This window comes from Lepidothrix coronata, unplaced genomic scaffold (genome assembly GCF_001604755.1).
Source record: "Lepidothrix coronata isolate B3197 unplaced genomic scaffold, Lepidothrix_coronata-1.0 Scaffold12, whole genome shotgun sequence".
In the NCBI taxonomy this organism is placed as follows: domain Eukaryota; kingdom Metazoa; phylum Chordata; class Aves; order Passeriformes; family Pipridae; genus Lepidothrix; species Lepidothrix coronata.
Window position 1 is genome coordinate 8,537,754 of NW_016690192.1, and position 18,402 is coordinate 8,556,155.

The 18,402-nt window shown below is 40.6% G+C and overlaps 1 protein-coding gene across 4 annotated transcripts in view; it reads right to left on the reverse strand.

Moving 5' to 3' along the window:
• The window catches only part of LOC108492754 (mucolipin-3-like), an 18,998-nt gene continuing 596 nt past the window's right edge, over nucleotides 1-18,402 (reverse strand). Inside the window, exons 1-14 of one of the 4 annotated variants that reach the window (XM_017805399.1) lie at nucleotides 13,047-13,118; nucleotides 10,942-11,171; nucleotides 9,165-9,332; nucleotides 8,503-8,656; nucleotides 7,939-8,023; nucleotides 7,764-7,860; nucleotides 7,138-7,237; nucleotides 5,056-5,168; nucleotides 4,829-4,978; nucleotides 2,748-2,849; nucleotides 2,514-2,636; nucleotides 1,777-1,983; nucleotides 1,282-1,411; nucleotides 1-110 (exon numbers count right to left, since the gene is read on the reverse strand). In XM_017805399.1, the coding sequence (XP_017660888.1) occupies nucleotides 91-110; nucleotides 1,282-1,411; nucleotides 1,777-1,983; nucleotides 2,514-2,636; nucleotides 2,748-2,849; nucleotides 4,829-4,978; nucleotides 5,056-5,168; nucleotides 7,138-7,237; nucleotides 7,764-7,860; nucleotides 7,939-8,023; nucleotides 8,503-8,656; nucleotides 9,165-9,332; nucleotides 10,942-11,169 (1,677 nt within the window). In that variant the 5' untranslated portion in view covers nucleotides 11,170-11,171; nucleotides 13,047-13,118 and the 3' untranslated portion in view covers nucleotides 1-90. Of the gene's footprint in view, nucleotides 111-1,281; nucleotides 1,412-1,776; nucleotides 1,984-2,513; nucleotides 2,850-4,828; nucleotides 4,979-5,055; nucleotides 5,169-7,137; nucleotides 7,238-7,763; nucleotides 7,861-7,938; nucleotides 8,024-8,502; nucleotides 8,657-9,164; nucleotides 9,333-10,941; nucleotides 11,172-13,046; nucleotides 13,119-18,402 lie in introns of those variants that run through there. The other 3 variants (XR_001873216.1, XM_017805397.1, XM_017805398.1) reach the window with 3 other exon arrangements.

Below are 18,402 nucleotides of genomic sequence, written 5' to 3' on the forward strand. Positions count from 1 at the left end.
CTTTAGATATAAGGTTTTCCAGAAGATCTGTTGTCCAGTTCTTCCAATGTGTGCTACTTTAAAGCCTCTGTGATACGCTCCCATAATCCATTAAATATGTTCACTACAACCTGTACAAGAGAGAGGAGGAAAGTATCAAAATAATAGTCTCATTGTACAAGGAGCCTTAAATATGCAACTGAACTATTTAATTAGAAATTTGACATACATCAATAAGAAACTGCTAACAACCACTGTAAAACATTTTGAACATGAGAATGCTCTTTTAGATGCCTGATCCCCACTGCACAGTCAGTGGGAAAATTATTACATCCCCACCCTGTCCTGCCTCATATTGGCTTTCTTGCCTGTTAAACTGAGAGGTGTGTGCAGAAAAGGAAATATTAACATGTCCATGCCCTTTACCCAGGAGCAAGATACCCTGCTCTGCTTCATCCCACACTTTTATCTCCAGTAAGGCACTGGGTCAGAACAGGGGTTGGCTCACAGCAGGCTCTCCCTGCTCCAAGATATGTCCCCATCTCCTCCCCCTCATAAATATATTCTATCTGGCACATAACAATATAGTCCACCAGAAAAGCCCAATACCAAGGAATTGAAAACACCTTTGATCTTCTTAATCAAGTGGCAAATATTTTTCAGCTCCCCCCACTAAAAGCCCTTCAGCAAGCAAGACTCAGAGCTGCTGCCTGCATGGTTAAATATAAACCACATATCCTGCAATCAGTATTCCTGAAGAAACAAAACTTCAAATAACTGAAGCATTTGTTCTCCATAGTGAAAGTTAGGCAATGTTTTCCAAGCGCATGCTGTCTTAAAACTTTTACAAGCTGATTTTGTCCCCAAGTTTCAAGCCTGTTACCATTTAAGTTAGGAGACCTTACTGCACAAGGTGTCATTAAAAAGTGGTTAAGAAAACACTGAATGAGTTCTGTAAGTCCTGCCTGTTGCAGTGAGTACAAGAACTGTTAATGCTTGCACATTACACATATGGGCTTCCCGAGTTACTGTATATATTGTCTAACTTTCTGTACCATTTTTCACATGTTAAGTGATTCTTAATTTGAAAGTTCCCTCACCTCTTAGGAATTTGTTGGTTGCTGACATTTTGCTGAAGCTCCATTTTAGAGCACTAGAAATAGTCTGGGATTTTTGTGTTCTGTTTTTTTTCCCCTCCACCCCCAAAATTGAAGGACTCTTCATAAACTTTACACCAGGGGCATTTAGCAGTGTGTCACTTTTGCATATAACTTAATGTATAATTTTAATATAGATACATACCATTACAACAACAGAAGAGAGATGCAGAACTCTCCTCCTCTAACCTGTACCTGCCAGAGTTCGGTAAGTCTTTGCATTGTGCTATAAATCTCTGAAGTTCTGTCTCTGGAAAGCCATCTTGCTGGTAGTGCTAAAAATTGATATTTAGTTAAACCTTTAAAAAGGCTTAAATGTACAATAACCCAAATTCTCCCCAGACCACTTTTCAGATGTTGCTCAAGTCTGAAATTAGAAGATTCACAGAACCTAATGTGAAAATACTGCTTTTCAGTAGATATTCAGCTTTCATTGGAGCAGGAAAACAGACAGACTTTGTAAGAAAGATGAAGTAGAGAGGGATTAAAAACCCTCCTGTCATCCTTCTACACCCTCAAAAGTAGTCATTATGTTTATTCTTTAGATCGGCATGCACTGCAATTTAAAATATTGGGGGATACGAGAGTCTTGATAGCACCAATTTTGCACTGTTACTCCAAATGAATAGTCTATGCTTACCTTGACTGTTTCATACGTATCTGTAATGAGTGCAATGAAGAGACTGAGCACCATATAGATGAACAGACTGATGAAGGAATAGAGGTAGATCCTGCTGAATAACCAAACCAAGTAACTTTTCTGCTGCATTTTTGCAAAGGTGGCAAACATGTCATCTCCATTGATCAATGAGAAAAGGCATTCAGAAACTGTGTTCAGAGAGCGAAACTAGAGAGGAGAGAAGAAGACAAGAATATCTGTCGCTGCTTTATTTGGATACAAAGACTGTAGATAACATGAAGATACATAGCTGGTAACTGGCTGCCTTGGATCTCTTCCTACACCCAGGGTATGACAAAGTGCAAACAATAAAAAATTTGATGAATGAGTAAAGTTTGTCACCTCCTATACATATACACATTCAATTCAGATAAGCCAAATTCTTTTTTAAAAGGGATAAGCATAATGTTTCCAAAGTTTTAGTCTGACAAGAGTGTTCTGTAAAATGAAAATTATTTCTCAAAATATCAGCATATGATTGGGAGTCATGGCAGCTTCCACTTCTGACTCAGAGCTTTCATAACTCAGGGAAAGCCTGATTGACTCGTGGAAGTCAGACTCCTCAAACACAGCAGCATCATGTTGAAGATGCACTATTTTTATATTAAGGGAAGTCTTGACATGGAAACTTAGAAAACAACAGTAGTAACCTCGCATTCTGTTATTCAAGTTGTCTTTTTTTCGTCTAAGTATATTACCTTCACATGGTATGGTCCCAGTACAATCCATCCACAGAAACAATAGCCCAGGTAGATCATAGCAGCACAACAGCAGAACCTCATTACATTGGGTAGTGCTGCTCGCAGGGTTAGGATGAGAAGCTGCACAAAGCAATACAAACAGTAAGAATTTAACCAGACACTTCTTCCAGTCCCCTTATAGCAACAAACAGAATAAATACCAACAGTACGAAGATCCCAGGAGATCCTTACATTATACTTCTGAAAGAAACCTAGATAGCGAATGACTCCAAGCCATACAAGCATGGTGGATGTTCCTAGGAGTATGCTACAGACATCATAACTTGTCAGACTCTAAAAAAAACCAAGAGAACAAACAAAGAAAAAAATAAGACAGAAAAAAATTCATTATTATAAAGACAGGTTCAAAATTGTGACTCATTACTAGAAAGATTTGTTAAGAAACACTTTTTCCTTGGCAGACTCTCCCATTGGAAATCAGTTGGAGGCAGTATGCATTGGAGAGAGGTTTCACCAAAGAACAAGGGCCCTTTCAAGTGTAACTGATTTCACATGCCTTTACATAGGGCTGTTTGTAAAACAGACTCTGACAAGATGGGCTTCATTTGCAAGGCCAAGAGCGCAGGTGCACTGCAGGTGCAGAGACACCCCCTCTGTACCTGGCCCACCAAGATCTGTAGAGTGGCTCTGCAAACATTTTTATGCTGCTTCCAGGCCTGCAGCAACTGCTCCCAGAATCTGCATCCACAGATTTCCCAGAGCAGCTTAGAAGTCTCTCCACTGCATCCCAATGGACAGCGTAGACGTGAATTTAGAACCACAGAGCAAAGAAGGTTCTTCCAGTGCATAGGAAAAGCTGTTTGTAAAACCTAGCATGACTTGTCAGCATTGCTCAGATAAATACCAAGGAGGATCTTGTTAGGTAGCTGGGAACTATGAGGTGTAGAAAGCTATTAAAGAGAAGACTAATTAGCTCCTAATTAATTCTAACCAGAACTTCATTTATATTTTATTGGCACTTCACTGTTTTTTCCACCTATACATACTGGCCTGTTTTCATCCAAGTTAGCATATATCCTGTTCCTGAACTGCAGCTCTGCTCTGAAATAGATCATGACAGCTTACTTGAGTAAGAAGTTTTTATTATTTTCAGTTTTTATTCTCCTAAGAATGAAATATAGATAATAGATATTATAGATAGATATCGGCAATAGATATTGGCTAATCTTTTCTATTAACATAATTTATTTAGAACTTGGCTACTTTAATGTGAACTTGTTATTCATCCACTTTCATACAGTTATGTGGCACAAGGTCTTGTTATTATGGTCCACAAGGTTTGCAAAATGAAGTGAAATGTACCTGTAGAGGAGTTTTAGTAAAATACTCTCTTAGAAAAGAAACGTATATAAACAGATGTATTTCAAATATAAGATCAGAATCCCAAATGCCAGACCTTTTTCCAATCTTGTTCTCTTCTTTGCTTCTCCCAAAGCAAGATCTTTTATCCTAGCCAACTTCCTCATAGCTTCTTTCTGTTCTTAAGAACTGAGTTTACAGTTCCTAAGGTAAGATAGGACAATTTGTACATGGTGTTTATGATAGTCAAGCTGTCAGCAGATGGATTTCAGACCCATCCTTTCATCACTACTGTCCAAAGTTCATTATGTTGCAATGTCACACTTCAAAGCCTGCTACAGATTTTGTGAAGAACAACATTATCTGAATATCAGAGTGTTTCAGGGTTGCATATTGTTTTTCTTCCCTAATTCTTGCTGCACATAGTATGCTTTTACAAGTTTTGCCTTTTTTCTATATCAAGTTTATTTTAGAAACTGAAGGCCTAGAACCTGGCTGTGGCTGACTGTTATGAACATGCTGGAAACTAGAAGCTGGGAAAGCAGCAAAGTGATGTTTAAGGAGAGAGATTCTGTGCTAGTTAAACACTTGTTAAACAGGATTCAAAAAGTTAAATGCTAAATTTGAAAAATCCATCAAATGAGCAAATATAAGAGTTCTTAACTGAAGAAGAGGGGAAGTCAACCGTCTTAAACTTTCAGATATGAAGTTCATTTTATTCCTCAGAGTCACAAGGAACAAAAATAATTAGAACTATAATATTTAGTGATATTTGGAGGGTTTATATCTTGCTACTAGAAACAACACATATCAGTTACAAAGAGGAGAAGAAAGAGTTCTAAAATTTCATGCCACTCAGAATCAAGTATAGCCAGCCTAAAGTCTTCTGAGAGATTTAAACCTAGGTGGGACAGAAGCAGTTTTGCTTTCACCTGACAGTGTAAAAAGCTTACCTTGGCTTGTATCTCCATCTTTAGAGTTGATCCAACAATAGTTAAGACATCACTAACCATAATCAAGATGTACCATCCATTGACAAATTCCATTTGATCACTGAAAGGCACTTCTTTCTTATAATAATATAGGAAAAAGCTTACAAATTCCTAGGACAAAGGAGGAAAGAAAACAGTTAATCAGACTTACATAAGACAAGACTTTCCAAGGGAGGAGTTATACCCACCCTTTGGAGCCGAATTCCTTTAATCACTGATCGTGTGCAAAGGATCAATGAGGCCAGACACGTCAATATGACAAAAGCATCGAAGATCATCATGTAATGAGTGTTCTTCTGTACTGCAAGAACAAAAAAGCAGATATTTATAGTCAGATGCATTTCATTTTGTTGACCACCTTGAGTATTGAAGTAAGAATCAAATTTTTATGTTAACTATGTTTATACGATGGAATTAAGAAAAAGCTTAGCATTTTTCCCACAAAAGTTTGTAGGACATATTTTCATGAGAGACACAAGTGAATCTGCACTATAGATACCACTTCAGTAAATTTAGGAAGGTTGATATACCAGAGTGTCAGTCCTTCTTACAACCCTGCAGAATTAGAGGTGAGAGTTGATCGTTTTACAAGTACTGGAATGGCCTTTGGAGTAACAGAATTTAAAAAACAAACAAACAAACAAAACAAAAACATACCAAAAAAAAAAAAACCAAACAAACCCAAAACCTAGGAACTTTACAGTATGTATCTTCTTCTCTTTCAGACTAGTATTTGACTGTCAGATAGGTTTCTTTTCCTAGAGCAGTGCGGATAATTTGTACTGCTGCTCAGTTAGCCAAGATCAACCTCAAGCTAGACATTTCTCCATCTCTTCTGTTACTAAAACTCACATTTGTGATCATCTAAGGTCAAATTTTGCACCGTCTACCACTAGACCTCTTTTTTTTCTTTTTATACCTATCATACGGCTGAAACTAGGTGCGACAGTATAAAGATTAGATTTTTAATGGTAAAAGAATGATTGTTTGAGAAAAACATCAAACAACTTAATGCTAAATTTGCAAGAAGATGCAGCAATTCTACAAAATGGGATGCTGAAGTTGTCGTTGTCTCCACGAAGTTCACTACTCAGAAAAAGCCCACCCACTTCTGGCTGCTTGTGCTGCTGCCATTTAAGTTGGTTTGACAGCATAGTCCAGAACAGCAACAACTCGGTATTGTCCAGTTGCGACCATTACTTTGCTATTTTTCCTTGGCTTTCAGAAAATAATACGGAGTAGTCCCGGAGAGGGTTTTGAAGGGTGTTGGAGAGTCAAACCTCGGACCCGAGCGCGGACCCTCGGGAAGGGGGATCAGCGAGCGCTCCCGCCATCGCCACCTGCTGGGCACTCCCGGCACGGCAGCGAGCGCGCGGTGCAGGATCGAGCGGAGTTCGCGTTCGTGGGTGGGTTTTGTGCTCTGCGATGCACTTCAGTAAATGCCCCCCAAATTAATTCCAGTCTGGATCTTTGAAAAAACCCCACCAATCCTCCTTTTTCACTTCCAGCTCTTCATTCCCTAACATAGGCACAGCAACGGGGAAAGCGGCAAAAGTAGAAAAAAAGAACCTGGTACATCCTATTGTCTACTTCAGAAAAAAAAAAAATTAAAAGTAAGCAGAATTTAGAGTCCTGGAAGGCTTCTGTCTATCAAAGAGATTATTTTTGCTAATTAAAAGGATCTCGTATGATGTTTTGACCAGAACAAATAGCTGCCAACAAAGGCAGCTCACTCTTGTGAGTCACTATATAGGTAATTTAACTATACTATGCATCTCAAATACATGGCAAATGACAGTTAGAAGTGGTTTTAGCCATTTAATTCCAGCAAGCCTTAACAACAGTGCTTCCATATCTTTCCTGGTGCTAAGTCCTGAAATAAGAGTAAATCAGTTTCAACTTTCAACCACTATCATGTGTCCAGTTGCCTGGGGCTAGAACAGTTCACAGCCCTGCCTTAAGAAATGAGCAGTGTAAGTTCAGTAGCGAAAGCTAGAAGGATGCACAGTGAGGCGTGGAAAAATTTTGGTTGGACGTTATCAATGGTGCAAGCTTTGAGAACTGCTAAGGAAAGTAATGGTGGCTGGCTTCCCAGGATTTCAGATCAGAGGTTGAAAAACAATTCCTTAGAAAATCAGGATTTACAGTTCACATGTTAGAGATTGTATATCAATGGTGCCTTATGTTTTAATAAAGAAGAAGATTGACAAGCGTTATACTGGTGAGGCAAAATTTCAGCATGAAACTTTGAATACATTTTTGTCACTTACTTGATCCAGAAACATGCCAGTCTTTACATTCCCTGATCGCTATGTCGTTGTTCAGACTTATTTTAATTCTTCCACTATGTGCTTTATTATCAAACACTATCTGTATTTAAAAAAAAAGAACCAAAACCAAAAACAAACAAAAAAGGTGCATGTCTTTATAAAGTTAAACCATTATATATGTAGCCCATTTTAGCCCATAGCCAAGCTTGCATAATGATTCAGAATAATTCTCCGAGGGGAGAAGTTACAAAACTTGTTTAAGCTTAAGGTAATTCCAGTTTCTTCAAATAAATGCTGTCAAAGTGAAAGACAAATCTGATGAATCATGTATCTGTGACAAATTGGCTGATCAATTAGCTACTAAGTGAAATTCTTTTAAACTGCATTCTCATTCCTCTATGATCTGAAAACAACCTTTTCCAGAATAATCTCTCTAAAGAGAAGAGATTTATGCTTTCATTATACTTCAGATGGATTAGAACACAAGAGGCTGTAAACCAAGCAAGTGCTTCAGGACCACTGACCCAGTGGTGCCCAACACTTCAGAAAATATCTGTGCTGACTGTAAACCAGCAAGAGCAATTTGTTGTTTTGAACAGAAAGACACATGGCAGGCTTCCACATACCCTCAAAGTGAAATCGTAACAGTCAGGGAGCTCATGGTGACGAACGGTCTGGAGGTTGATTGCCTTCAGATTGAACGTGAGCTGCACGGTCACCAGTCTGCAACAGATTCAGATTAGCTTTTCACAGGGAAAATGCACCAACACCCCAACACAGGAAGTGCTCATTCCTCCTCACCTGTGGAAATCCAGAGTGAAATTCAAATTGTGCTTTCCCACTGTTGTGTTGTCTAACGGTGTAATTGGCTCAATGTACAAGCAGTCTGGAATGGATAAGGACTCACAACAATATCTCATGGGTTATCATGTTCTTTAACCATAATCTGCCTGTCCCACGCCCGAGGCTGTAATGAGCTGTTGGCTATACCAGACAAGATAGCATGCTTGAGTGAGGAGGCATTTGAGAAGCTAGCTGACAAATACACTGGCTTCCCTGAACACCAGCCAAGTTAATCATGATTTCACAGGGAAGGCTCCTGAAATTAGTCCCAAATACTTGTATTAGATGGCCATTGGTGCTAATGACTCATCACTTTTTTGTGGCATTAGACAGAAAAGAATGCTACCTCAGAGGTGAGGACTACAGGTTACACAGTACTTTTCCTCCCACTTTTGGCTGGTAGGAAGTTCAATACAGATCATGTGATAAGACTATACAGTGCTGTAATTTTTTTTTTAAGAATTTATCATAAATGTAGGGTCCCTTCTCCCAAAGAATCGATACAATAATTAAGTTCATCACCAGTCACAATCTCTGGGTCTATATCAAAGGTGTCATTTCCAGGACAGATGATTCCTCGCTTGTAGAACTGCTGACAAAGGGCCAGAGCTGTCTCCTCTGCTCCCCTCTTCTCATAAGCATGATTTCCAACAGAGATGTTGGGCAGCTGTAAGTACTAAAGTTCAGAAAAAACAAACAAACAAACTTAAATGGCACCAAAACTGTTAGTCTCTGAGAAAAACAACACAAAACAAAACAAAGCAAACCCAGAAGTGTTTGGATCTGTGTCATAACTTGTCTCTTTTATTTAAAAGATCACCTAAGGAACTGTGAAACCTAAACCACACTACAGCTGAGTCCTCAAATACTTTAAGGTATTTGACAAAAACAGTAAGTACAGGATTTAGATCTAAATACCTTTTTGCTTATTATATTTTTCTCTTTACAGTTCTTACTAGAAAGCCTTGCACCGAATTCTGGATCAGATCCAAGGACTGCTTTTAGTGCAGAATTAATATACTGAGCTTTAAGGATGTCACCACAAGTACAATGCTCTGGCAATGACAGAAAACCTAAATGAGTTGATGCTTTAGTCTTAAGCAACTGGCACAGAAGTTCAATTCAAGAAAAGGTAGCCAGGCAAAGGGCATATGTACAATATACATTGCAGCCACAATCCTCACCTGGTTTATTGCAAAGAATATCTGGTCATAGACATCTGTTTGTGTGTATACAGCGTAGGTATCATCCATTCTGTCCATGTATCCTTTCAAGAAGAGGTGTTTGAATGCAATAGTGTTCTCTTCTTTGAAGGCTACCACCATTTGGTTGCTCAATCCAAAAATCACCAGCTGAAAAAGACATTTATATTTCCTGTTCAAAGACAAAGTTGCTTCTGGATTAGCGTATGAATCCTGTGCTACAAACAGCCACTCTTTTGTCATGCTGGTAGACATGGCAGTCACATGCACGCTGCTCCATTTCACAGCTGGTCAAAAGAAAGTTTCACTTTAAGGAAACAGTGGGTTTCAAGAGTGCTCCTTTAATATGTTTACTAGCATGTGAGCCAAGGACTCTCATTTTTACTAAGAAAAGGACGCGATCTCAAATTCAAGCTCCCTATATACTGTTACACTTGTTTTGTTAGTTCAGCCTGGTGTCAATTGAATTGCCTTGGGGAATATCGTTGTTCCACAGCCTAAAAAGCAGGAGGAGACTTAACAAGACCCCACTTTAAAGTCCTTACTCCAGCGCACAAAAGGCAATTTGAGAATAATTCAGAAAAACAAACATCTCTCCTTCAAATTTCAGTGAAAAGTGCTTTGAGAGTAACTGATCAAAACTGTGCTTGTAACAGGATAACCTCTGAAGCTGGTAAAAAAATGTAATACAACTGTTCCTGAAAAGTTAGCAAAACCCCCAGCTAGCTATTATCCAGGCTGGAAAAGGTTTCTGGAAGTATGATGTATTGTTTCTGGGAGCTCACAATTCTCTTGACTATTGTTTCAAATCTGGTGTCAGGTGTATTGTGAAGAAACTCATCAGAGATAAGTCTGAATCAGTAGTCTACAGATTAGTTTTATGGCCATGATGCAAACTGGATATGTAGGTTTTGATAAGGGTAATTCAGTTACAGAGATACTGAAATGTTCTGTGAGCTCGGCACCAGCAAATCAACAGTGCTAAGATTGAATTACCTACAGGTAGATTTTCTCTGAAAAGACTGGCACTATTTGCTTTCTTATTTGGGTTCTTCCATCATCAAATTTTATTTTTAGTTGCAAAATGGGAGGTATGATAATCAGAGAATGATGACACATTTAAAACTGAAGCAATAAGGGACAGAAACATGCTGCCGCATGTACAGCAGAAGACCTCTAATTTTTGCAGTTTGTCCCATAATTCATGCAACCATGGAAAATATTCTTCTCTATATATGTGTATTGTCATAGGACTGACACCACCATAAAGGTAAATCACATGTGGGCAACTCTGCAGGATCATCATCTGAGGCATTAGAAAGGTTTTATGAAAGACTTTCTTCCTTCTTAACCACAGAACTTTGAGACAAACAACTGTGTTTTGGGCAGCAGATAAATGTGTTATATGAAATCTGTGGTGCAAGACTGGGTTAGAGGAAGAGTGATGAAGAATTTCTGAAGATTTTTCAACGCAAGAGTTTGGGGGGACAAATGGGAATGAAAAAAAGTAAAGTAAAAAGTCAGGTTGAGCCCTTAAATGTAGTTTGTTTCATCTCCATGCTTAGGAAAGCTATTTTTTTCAGTCACCAGTTTTAGGAGAAAATTATGCCACCTAAGATCTAAACTAGATATATGCAAAGAAGATAGTTTTGCAGTCTATTCTTTCCCTTTCTCTGCACCACACCATGAACAGCATGTCACCTGCACTCATTTGACTTTGCATGAGCTAAGAAGAGTCCCTGCTTCCATAGGTACTCACCTGAACTGTAACCATTACTATTTTGAGTAACTGAATCCCAAGTTTCCAAGGCTTTCTGCCCCGGGCCCAGAATTTCTCACACGGGTTCATGAAGAAAAATTTTAACTTCCTTCTAAGCTGGTCTTCCAAAAGCCCCTCCTGCGATATTGATGGGTGCCGTTTGTAGCTGCAAACATTTTCAACATCATGAGAACTGCAGCTGCTCACGGCCACTTCAGGATTTTCCATTTCTGAAATTAAAATCAGTCCATGTCAGTTGAAAAACATGCAAGGATGGATATAGTAGTACCAGATTGGTCTGCACTAACAACCCGGACTCCAAAGATGTTTATTTTCTGTGAAAGGCACTTGCACATTACACTAAATTTCAGACTTTTCTCATATTATTGCACATGTTCTGCAGAACCCACAGAAAAGTTTGGACAAGTTCTTAAATTTGCAGATAGGCTGTCAGGACACTTATTTAATAATGGAATTTCTGTCCATTTGGAATTACAGAGTCACTTGCTGAGAAGTTCTTCCTCTCTCACTTGACAAAACAGCATATATGCAAGACATCCTGACTCATTTCCTTCTGCATCCAGGAGAACACCAGAAGCCTCTCACGAACATTCACTCTTCTGGAAAACTTATCTACTGCTGTAGCTACTATTTTCCCCCATATCTACAAGCCTATGTCCAATCCTTGAAAGAAATGGAATTTTCAAGACATACAGCAATTTTCTTAGATGTTAGTATTAGCATTGTTCACTCTTGGAAATGGAGATGCAGAATGACAAATTGTAATTCAGATAAATTTCCGGAGAGCACTGACTTGTTATTTAGCAAGATTATGTCTATTTCTTTGTCTGTAAAAGACCCAGTGCAAACCAGCAGCAATCATGAAGCAGACAGAAAGACAAAGAGGTAATTGTATTCAAGCATCGTGATTAACAGAAGAGGCTCCCATTTTAGTTGAGTATGAGGGGGAAAGATTGGATGAGAACTTTATAAACATGGTTTGAGACATTACTCTCTATAGCATTCAGCATGTTTAGATTTTGATCTGTTACTAAATTCACCGAGTCCCAAACATTTTATAAATGCTTTATAAAGTACCTAAGAGATAGCCAGGAATATTTATTTCAGATAAAAGATTGTTGACAGTAAAAACAGAGGAGACAGCCTAAGCTGTGAATAAATTAAAGATGTGCCTTATTAGACAAATTGTTTTTTATTTGCATAAGAATAATTTTTGTATGCTCAAACAAAAAAAGCCTTGCCAAGACTGATTTTTGAAAATGCCTCAGTCACATCCAGTCGCCTCCAGCAGCCCCTGCACACACCAAACCAGTACGATTCAAGACCTTCAATTTCTCCAGCTGTCAGAGAAGGCAAGAGGAGTTTTCAATCAGCAGTTTAACACTAAGAATAGGCCCATACAGTGGCTTAAAAAAGTTCAGCTACTGTTTTAGCAGATCTTCGTTGTCCTGCGGGATACAATACAATATGCTGTATTGTATTTCACTCATCTTTCTCACAGCTGATCCAGCATTCCTAAAGTTAACCCCTACTCTGATACTACAATAGTGCTGTGCTGGATTTCAAACAAACAAACAAACAAACAAAAACCAAACTCGAAAAAACTAAACCCGCTTCTGGCCCTCACAGTGTGGTGGAGGCGCCCTTCCAGACAGGCACAGCTCCCAGGCTGTGTTCCCCCACAACCCGCGCCAGGGGCTCCGCAGCCGGGGTGGTCACAGCCGGGGCGGTCACAGCCGGGGCTGTCAGGGCAGCCCGCACCGGGACCTTCCCCTTCCCCTCCCATCCCGGCCGCTGCAGGGGGCTCACAGCACACCGCTCTCAGCACACCGCTCACAGCACACCGCTCTCAGCCCGGCTGCCGCAGCCTTGCGGGTGGCGCAGGGGACGGACGCGGGACGGACGCGGAGCCGCCGCTGCCTCCCCCGGCATCGCCCGCATCCCCACGGCGGGCCAGGTCGGAGCGCGGCAGCCTCTGCCCTTCCCAGGCTCGGCACCCACGTACCGTGGCACCCCAAACGCAAAAGCTGGGGCCCGAGAGCGCACCCCCTCACGCCCCACCCTGTTCAAGGCTCCAGCCGTACCTGCCACCCGGGCCCCGGGGGTGCTGCCGCCGCGCTGGGACCGTGAGTTCGGTGTCCGCAGCCCGGTGCCCGCACCCTCCCGGCCGGCAGGGCTCCGCTTGGATGGGCGGAGGGGCCGCGGCCTCCGCCAGCCCGCCCCGGCCTCTGTGCGGGGCTGTGCGGGGCTGTACCGGGCTGTGCGGGGCTGGGCTGTGCTGTGCACACCGGCACACGCGGCGTCTGTCACCTTCGGCTGCGCATCTCCCTCCTGCCGCACGTGACGGGCGGCTCTCCGCGCTATAACACGCACTTTCTCTATAGGATGGTAGTGCCGACTCCGGATTTATTGACCTAGGCTTCTGCACCAGGGGAAATAAAGTTAATGTTTATGTTATAAATAGCTGTGTCCCACCCATCATAAAAAAAACAGAGCAAAACAAAATAAACGAATAAAAACCATTTCAGGTCACAGAACCGTAGTTATGAAGGGCAGCTAGTGGTACAGTGAACTGAGTGGAATGGCTGACATGCCTAAGTCATTCCACTTATACACAATTAAGCTATTAAAGTTATTAACTCGACTTCAAAGAAAACGGTCTCCTGCCCTGGGTCTGGGCCAGTCCCACTGCACTGTGGAAATGATCCCTCTGGCATTGTTGCCTGACAAGAGGATAACAGTGTCCAGTCTTCAGCTGCTTAATTGGTGCCACTTGTACCCCTGTGGGCACCTGTACTAAAAGAGGAGGTAAAATAAGGCCAAGCCCAAAACAGGGAGAACAGAAGCATTTTAACAGAGGGAAATTTCTGGCTGTACAGACTGAAACAGAAGACATCAAGGAACCCTGCCAACCATGAGAAGAGTGGATGGACCTCGGAGTGGCATCAGAAACCAGCACTGGGTGCTGCACACAGAGAGGAAGATACTGGGGGGCTCCCGTGTTTTACATTGCAGCAAAGCAAACAAAGTTATTCCTATGTATCGAAAATACAAAAGGTGCAGAATACAAATCTTCGTATTAACAAATCTCATCGAATCACATAACCCTACATCCCAGCTGGAGACGGCCCCAGCATTGCTCGGAGATAATGCCGAGGAGAAATTGGGGCGGGGGTCCGTGGGCGGCTTGGCTGCAGAGGGAGCTGCCGCCGCTGGCTGTCGCCTACAACCCCCATCATGCCCCGCGCCCCAGAGCCCTACCGCCGGCGCGTCCCCCGCGCACAGCATCCTGGGACAGGTAGTTCTTATCCGCCATGCCCCTGCGGCTCCGCCTGCAGGGGGCGGGCTGGGAGAGCAGGGCGCTGATTGCCTGTCCGAGCCGTCAATCATGGCCGGCCCGTCGCCATGACAACCGCCCGCCGCCAGGGACGCACCGAGCCGGGGCCGCGCAGGTAGGGAAGGGAGGGAGCGAAGGGAACTGCGGGCACCCGGCAGCGCTGGTGGAAGCGGGTGAAAGATGCTCGGCTTGAGAACGCGGGCAGCAGCCGGCAGGGAACAAACCGCGACTGCTCCGTGCGGCCGAGCCGCCTCCGCCGTCTCTTTCCCACCGGCGAGCCCGAGGCAGCGCCTTCCCCAGCGCCCGGGCTGGGGCGGGCAGGGCCCCGCGGTGGCTGTGCCGGGGGCTGGGCGGTGCTGGTGAGGAGACTCGGGCTGCAAACGCTCCCCCAACCCCTCCGTGCTGCTGCAAACCCCCCGAAAATCCGCTCCCCGTTCCCGTCTCCCTCGTGGTCTTGTTCAAGCGACCCAGCTCTCACATTTTGAAGACAAGATTATTATTTTTCTTATCTTTTCTATTTAAAAAAATATTAATAAAGTCTTATCTAGTGCAAATCTTTACAATATAACGTTTCTGGTTCATGACAAGTCATGACAAGGCAACATATGCTACCGTTTGTTATGTTTGATCATGTTATGGCAACTTCAACGTCATACTTGATAACTTTTGAAGTACCGACCAAATTGTTACAAAATTTTAATAACTTAGACCACCTGTACTGGCTCATACCGGAAGTTCTGTCTGGTCAAGATTACAGTAAAGCCATAGTTCCACCCTCTTTTGTTGGATTTATGGTTTCATTTCTATACCCAGATGTATTATCATTGTTTTTAGTAGCCCTCAGTTTTTCATCTGTCAGTTTGCCCTGTTACTTTTTGATATTGTGTACTTCTGGCAGCTGTCCCGTCCACAGGCAGTATATTCCATAATTCAACCACCTATTGTGCAATGAAATACTTCTGCAGTCCTTTTGTTTGTTTCCAGTCTGTCCCTCAATAAGCTCATGTGATGTCAGCTAGATCTTGTATTGGGAAAGACCGGGAATAATCATCTCCTGGTCTCTTTTTCCATGTCTCTTTTGATTTCACTGACTTCTGTCATATCCTCTTCAGGCTAAAAAGAATCCTGGTTTATTCCTAGTGCAAAACATATTCTATATCTTCAATCATCCATGTTATACCTTTTCCAACTCTATTCTCTTTCTCTTTGAGTGGAAGAAAGGAAAAGAAGTGGAACACAGTCAATGTTCTCATGAAGTTTTCCATTTTGTTCTCTATGCCTTTCTCGTTAATTCTTAACCTAATTTTACATGTATTGTACTTACCGTCCCAGATACTGTACACCTACTGGTTTCTATCAAATAACAAAATAACCTGGTTCAAGTAATTCTAATTTAATGAATTTTTATGTGTGAAATCAGGTACATTTAAATAGAACTATTTATACACTGAAATGATTTGGCAGTTGCCAAAACTTCAGCTTTACTCTCTACAACTTATACAATGAGGTGGTGTTCAAATATGCACAAGCATTATTAATAATGCAAACTTTAGATATTTGTATTATTTGCTCTTCGTGTAGAGCAAAGTAGAATAAATTTAATTAAAGGGAACACTGTATCTGAATTTCTGGAGAGAAAAAGTAATTCTCAAGATGGTATTTTTAACATCTTAATGTTCCTAAATGTTTACTGACAAAAATGTGATTTTTAGTTTGGCAGTGACACAACAACAATCAAAAAAAACCAAGTAGCACATGTTTTTGATCATTTCCTTGTCATGCTTTTGTAAAGTGGACATGCATTTCATTCTTCCAAATTATAGTAAATTACAGCTCTAAATTAGAAATGCACACAAACTTGACCTTAAATCATCCAATTAGGCAACTAATTAATCATTCTGTGTCCTCAAATCAGACAGCATCTTTTGTAGTACTAATAGCTAATTAACTTTCCCCTTTTGCAGTACCTAGCAACTTCATGGGTTTGTTTTATAACTGTAAATGTTTCAGTACATTAAATGATTAGGAGAACACTCTGATCTTATTTTTTTTTCTTAAGCCTAATGTTCAAAATATTACAGCTAACTGTAAATAAATTAGTCTGTAAAATGTCAAACAAAGTTGCCAAATATTTACTTAGGTTTTACCAATTAAATAATGTAACACTGTGTTCCACTGAAATACTGCTGAAAAATTAGACTGAACATACTTAATGAATTCTTAATATAGTTATTTTTTAAAAATAAAATATATGGCAATATTTATGGCAATTGATTTTGCACTTTTAAAATTTTCAAATTATGCTAATTTAAATGTTGCTTCCAACCTCTTCTCAATCACAGAATCATGAATTTACATAAGCATAGTGGAAATACATAATATATTTGCATGTTTCTGAACAAGTACACGTATTAGAGTCCTTTCTAAATAAGCAATATAAAAATATCCCTTAGAGGATACGAACTAATCATAGATTAAAGAATTAATTTTTTGGTCATATTTTCAGACAGTCCACTAATACAGACCCTGATTTTTTTTCATGGCTATGTTGATAGTATTTGGTACTCTGTGCAAAAGCTTAGTGAAAAAACCAAACCCCTGAAATAAGAGGTAACTTCTGAAAATACTAACGTTTAACTTACGCATTAGAACTTTTGTTCCTTTATTTCTTCCCTGGAAGAGGAGGGGTGTAAAAGGCTGCTCTTCAGTACCCATTTTAAAGTTCTCAGTGTGTGTTGGTTTCCTGAAGGGAGCACCTGAGGGTTACCATATTCCTGCGTAAAAAACAGCTTTGCATATATACTTAGTAAATGGCTGTGGGCCTGATTATGCTTCCAGAGAAGTTTCTAGAAGCTCTGCCTTTGCTTTCTCTGGAGGCCTTACATGTTTCCTAACCACTGACAATCATGTGCCCACAGGATGGCAAATGGGCAGAAGCGATATGGTATTAGGGATATTGTAAAAGGAGATAATTGCTTTTGTACTTTTCTATCTGCTTTCCAGCTGGGGAGGTCCTGTGCATCCCAGAGGAATCTACAAACAGCCCCATTGATTGATGTGTTCGTTTGCAATCCTTAAACAGGGGTACTTTTCATATTAACATATGCAAATACACACACCAGTCCCTGACACCAGCTTCACCACCACTGCCCTTATCTACAGTGCTGCATGTACCTCTATACCTCATTCTTCCAATGAAGGAGGAGAACTGATTCCTAGGAGACAATTTTCAAAAGTTTTAACTGTTTTTATAAGTAAAATATACTTGAAGTCAGTCGAAGGAAAAGGGATGTTTTTACTTGCAGGTTGTTTTGCTAAATATAGGCATGTGACTTATCTCAGCCTTCTCAGTGTTTCCTCTATTCATATGACTTAGGGTTTAGGATATTCAGAGGAACTCACTCAAAATTTCCAAACCAGCTTTGTAGCAGTGGATAATTATGAAATGGTGAAGTAAGAAATTGTGACCAGAATATATATCTGAGAAGGTTCATATTGTCCTTCAACTAATTTCTAAAACAGCTGTTGTCTCCTCCTGTTCTGGAGGGCTTCTCTTACAGAGGCATAAAGATTGGTTTCAAATTAGAGTAGTCACAGAATCCATTTATAAAATGAGTCATGATTTTTGTATGTAAAATAGACAAGAAATTGGATAAGAAATAGCTTTGTGCCTTTTTTGCTTTTTAAATAAGGAAAAATTAGTCTCTTTTAACCATCTGAATTGACATGCACTCTAAGTGAGGTAGGCCTAAGTGTTTCAGAACTATAAACTAAGCATATTGTTCAGTGTAGAGGCTCCTTTGAAAGATTACAACCATGAAAATATATTGAATATTACACAAAAATATATTAACAGTGTTTCTAGTCCTGTATTTGATGAAAAGACTATGAAAATGAGGGCAGTAAAAACTCCTAACTTTCTCCTTACATTCATTATATATGACTTGTGGGGTTTTTAACTTTCCAAAAACATCATCCTGTGCAAGGCAAATGTTTCAGAATTCTGAAACATTAATTTGTTTTGCATTGGTATTGTCATTGCTTTTTGGAAGAAGCAGAAGATAAAATTGCTACAGCTCTTCAAACAGATTAATGAAGGGAGC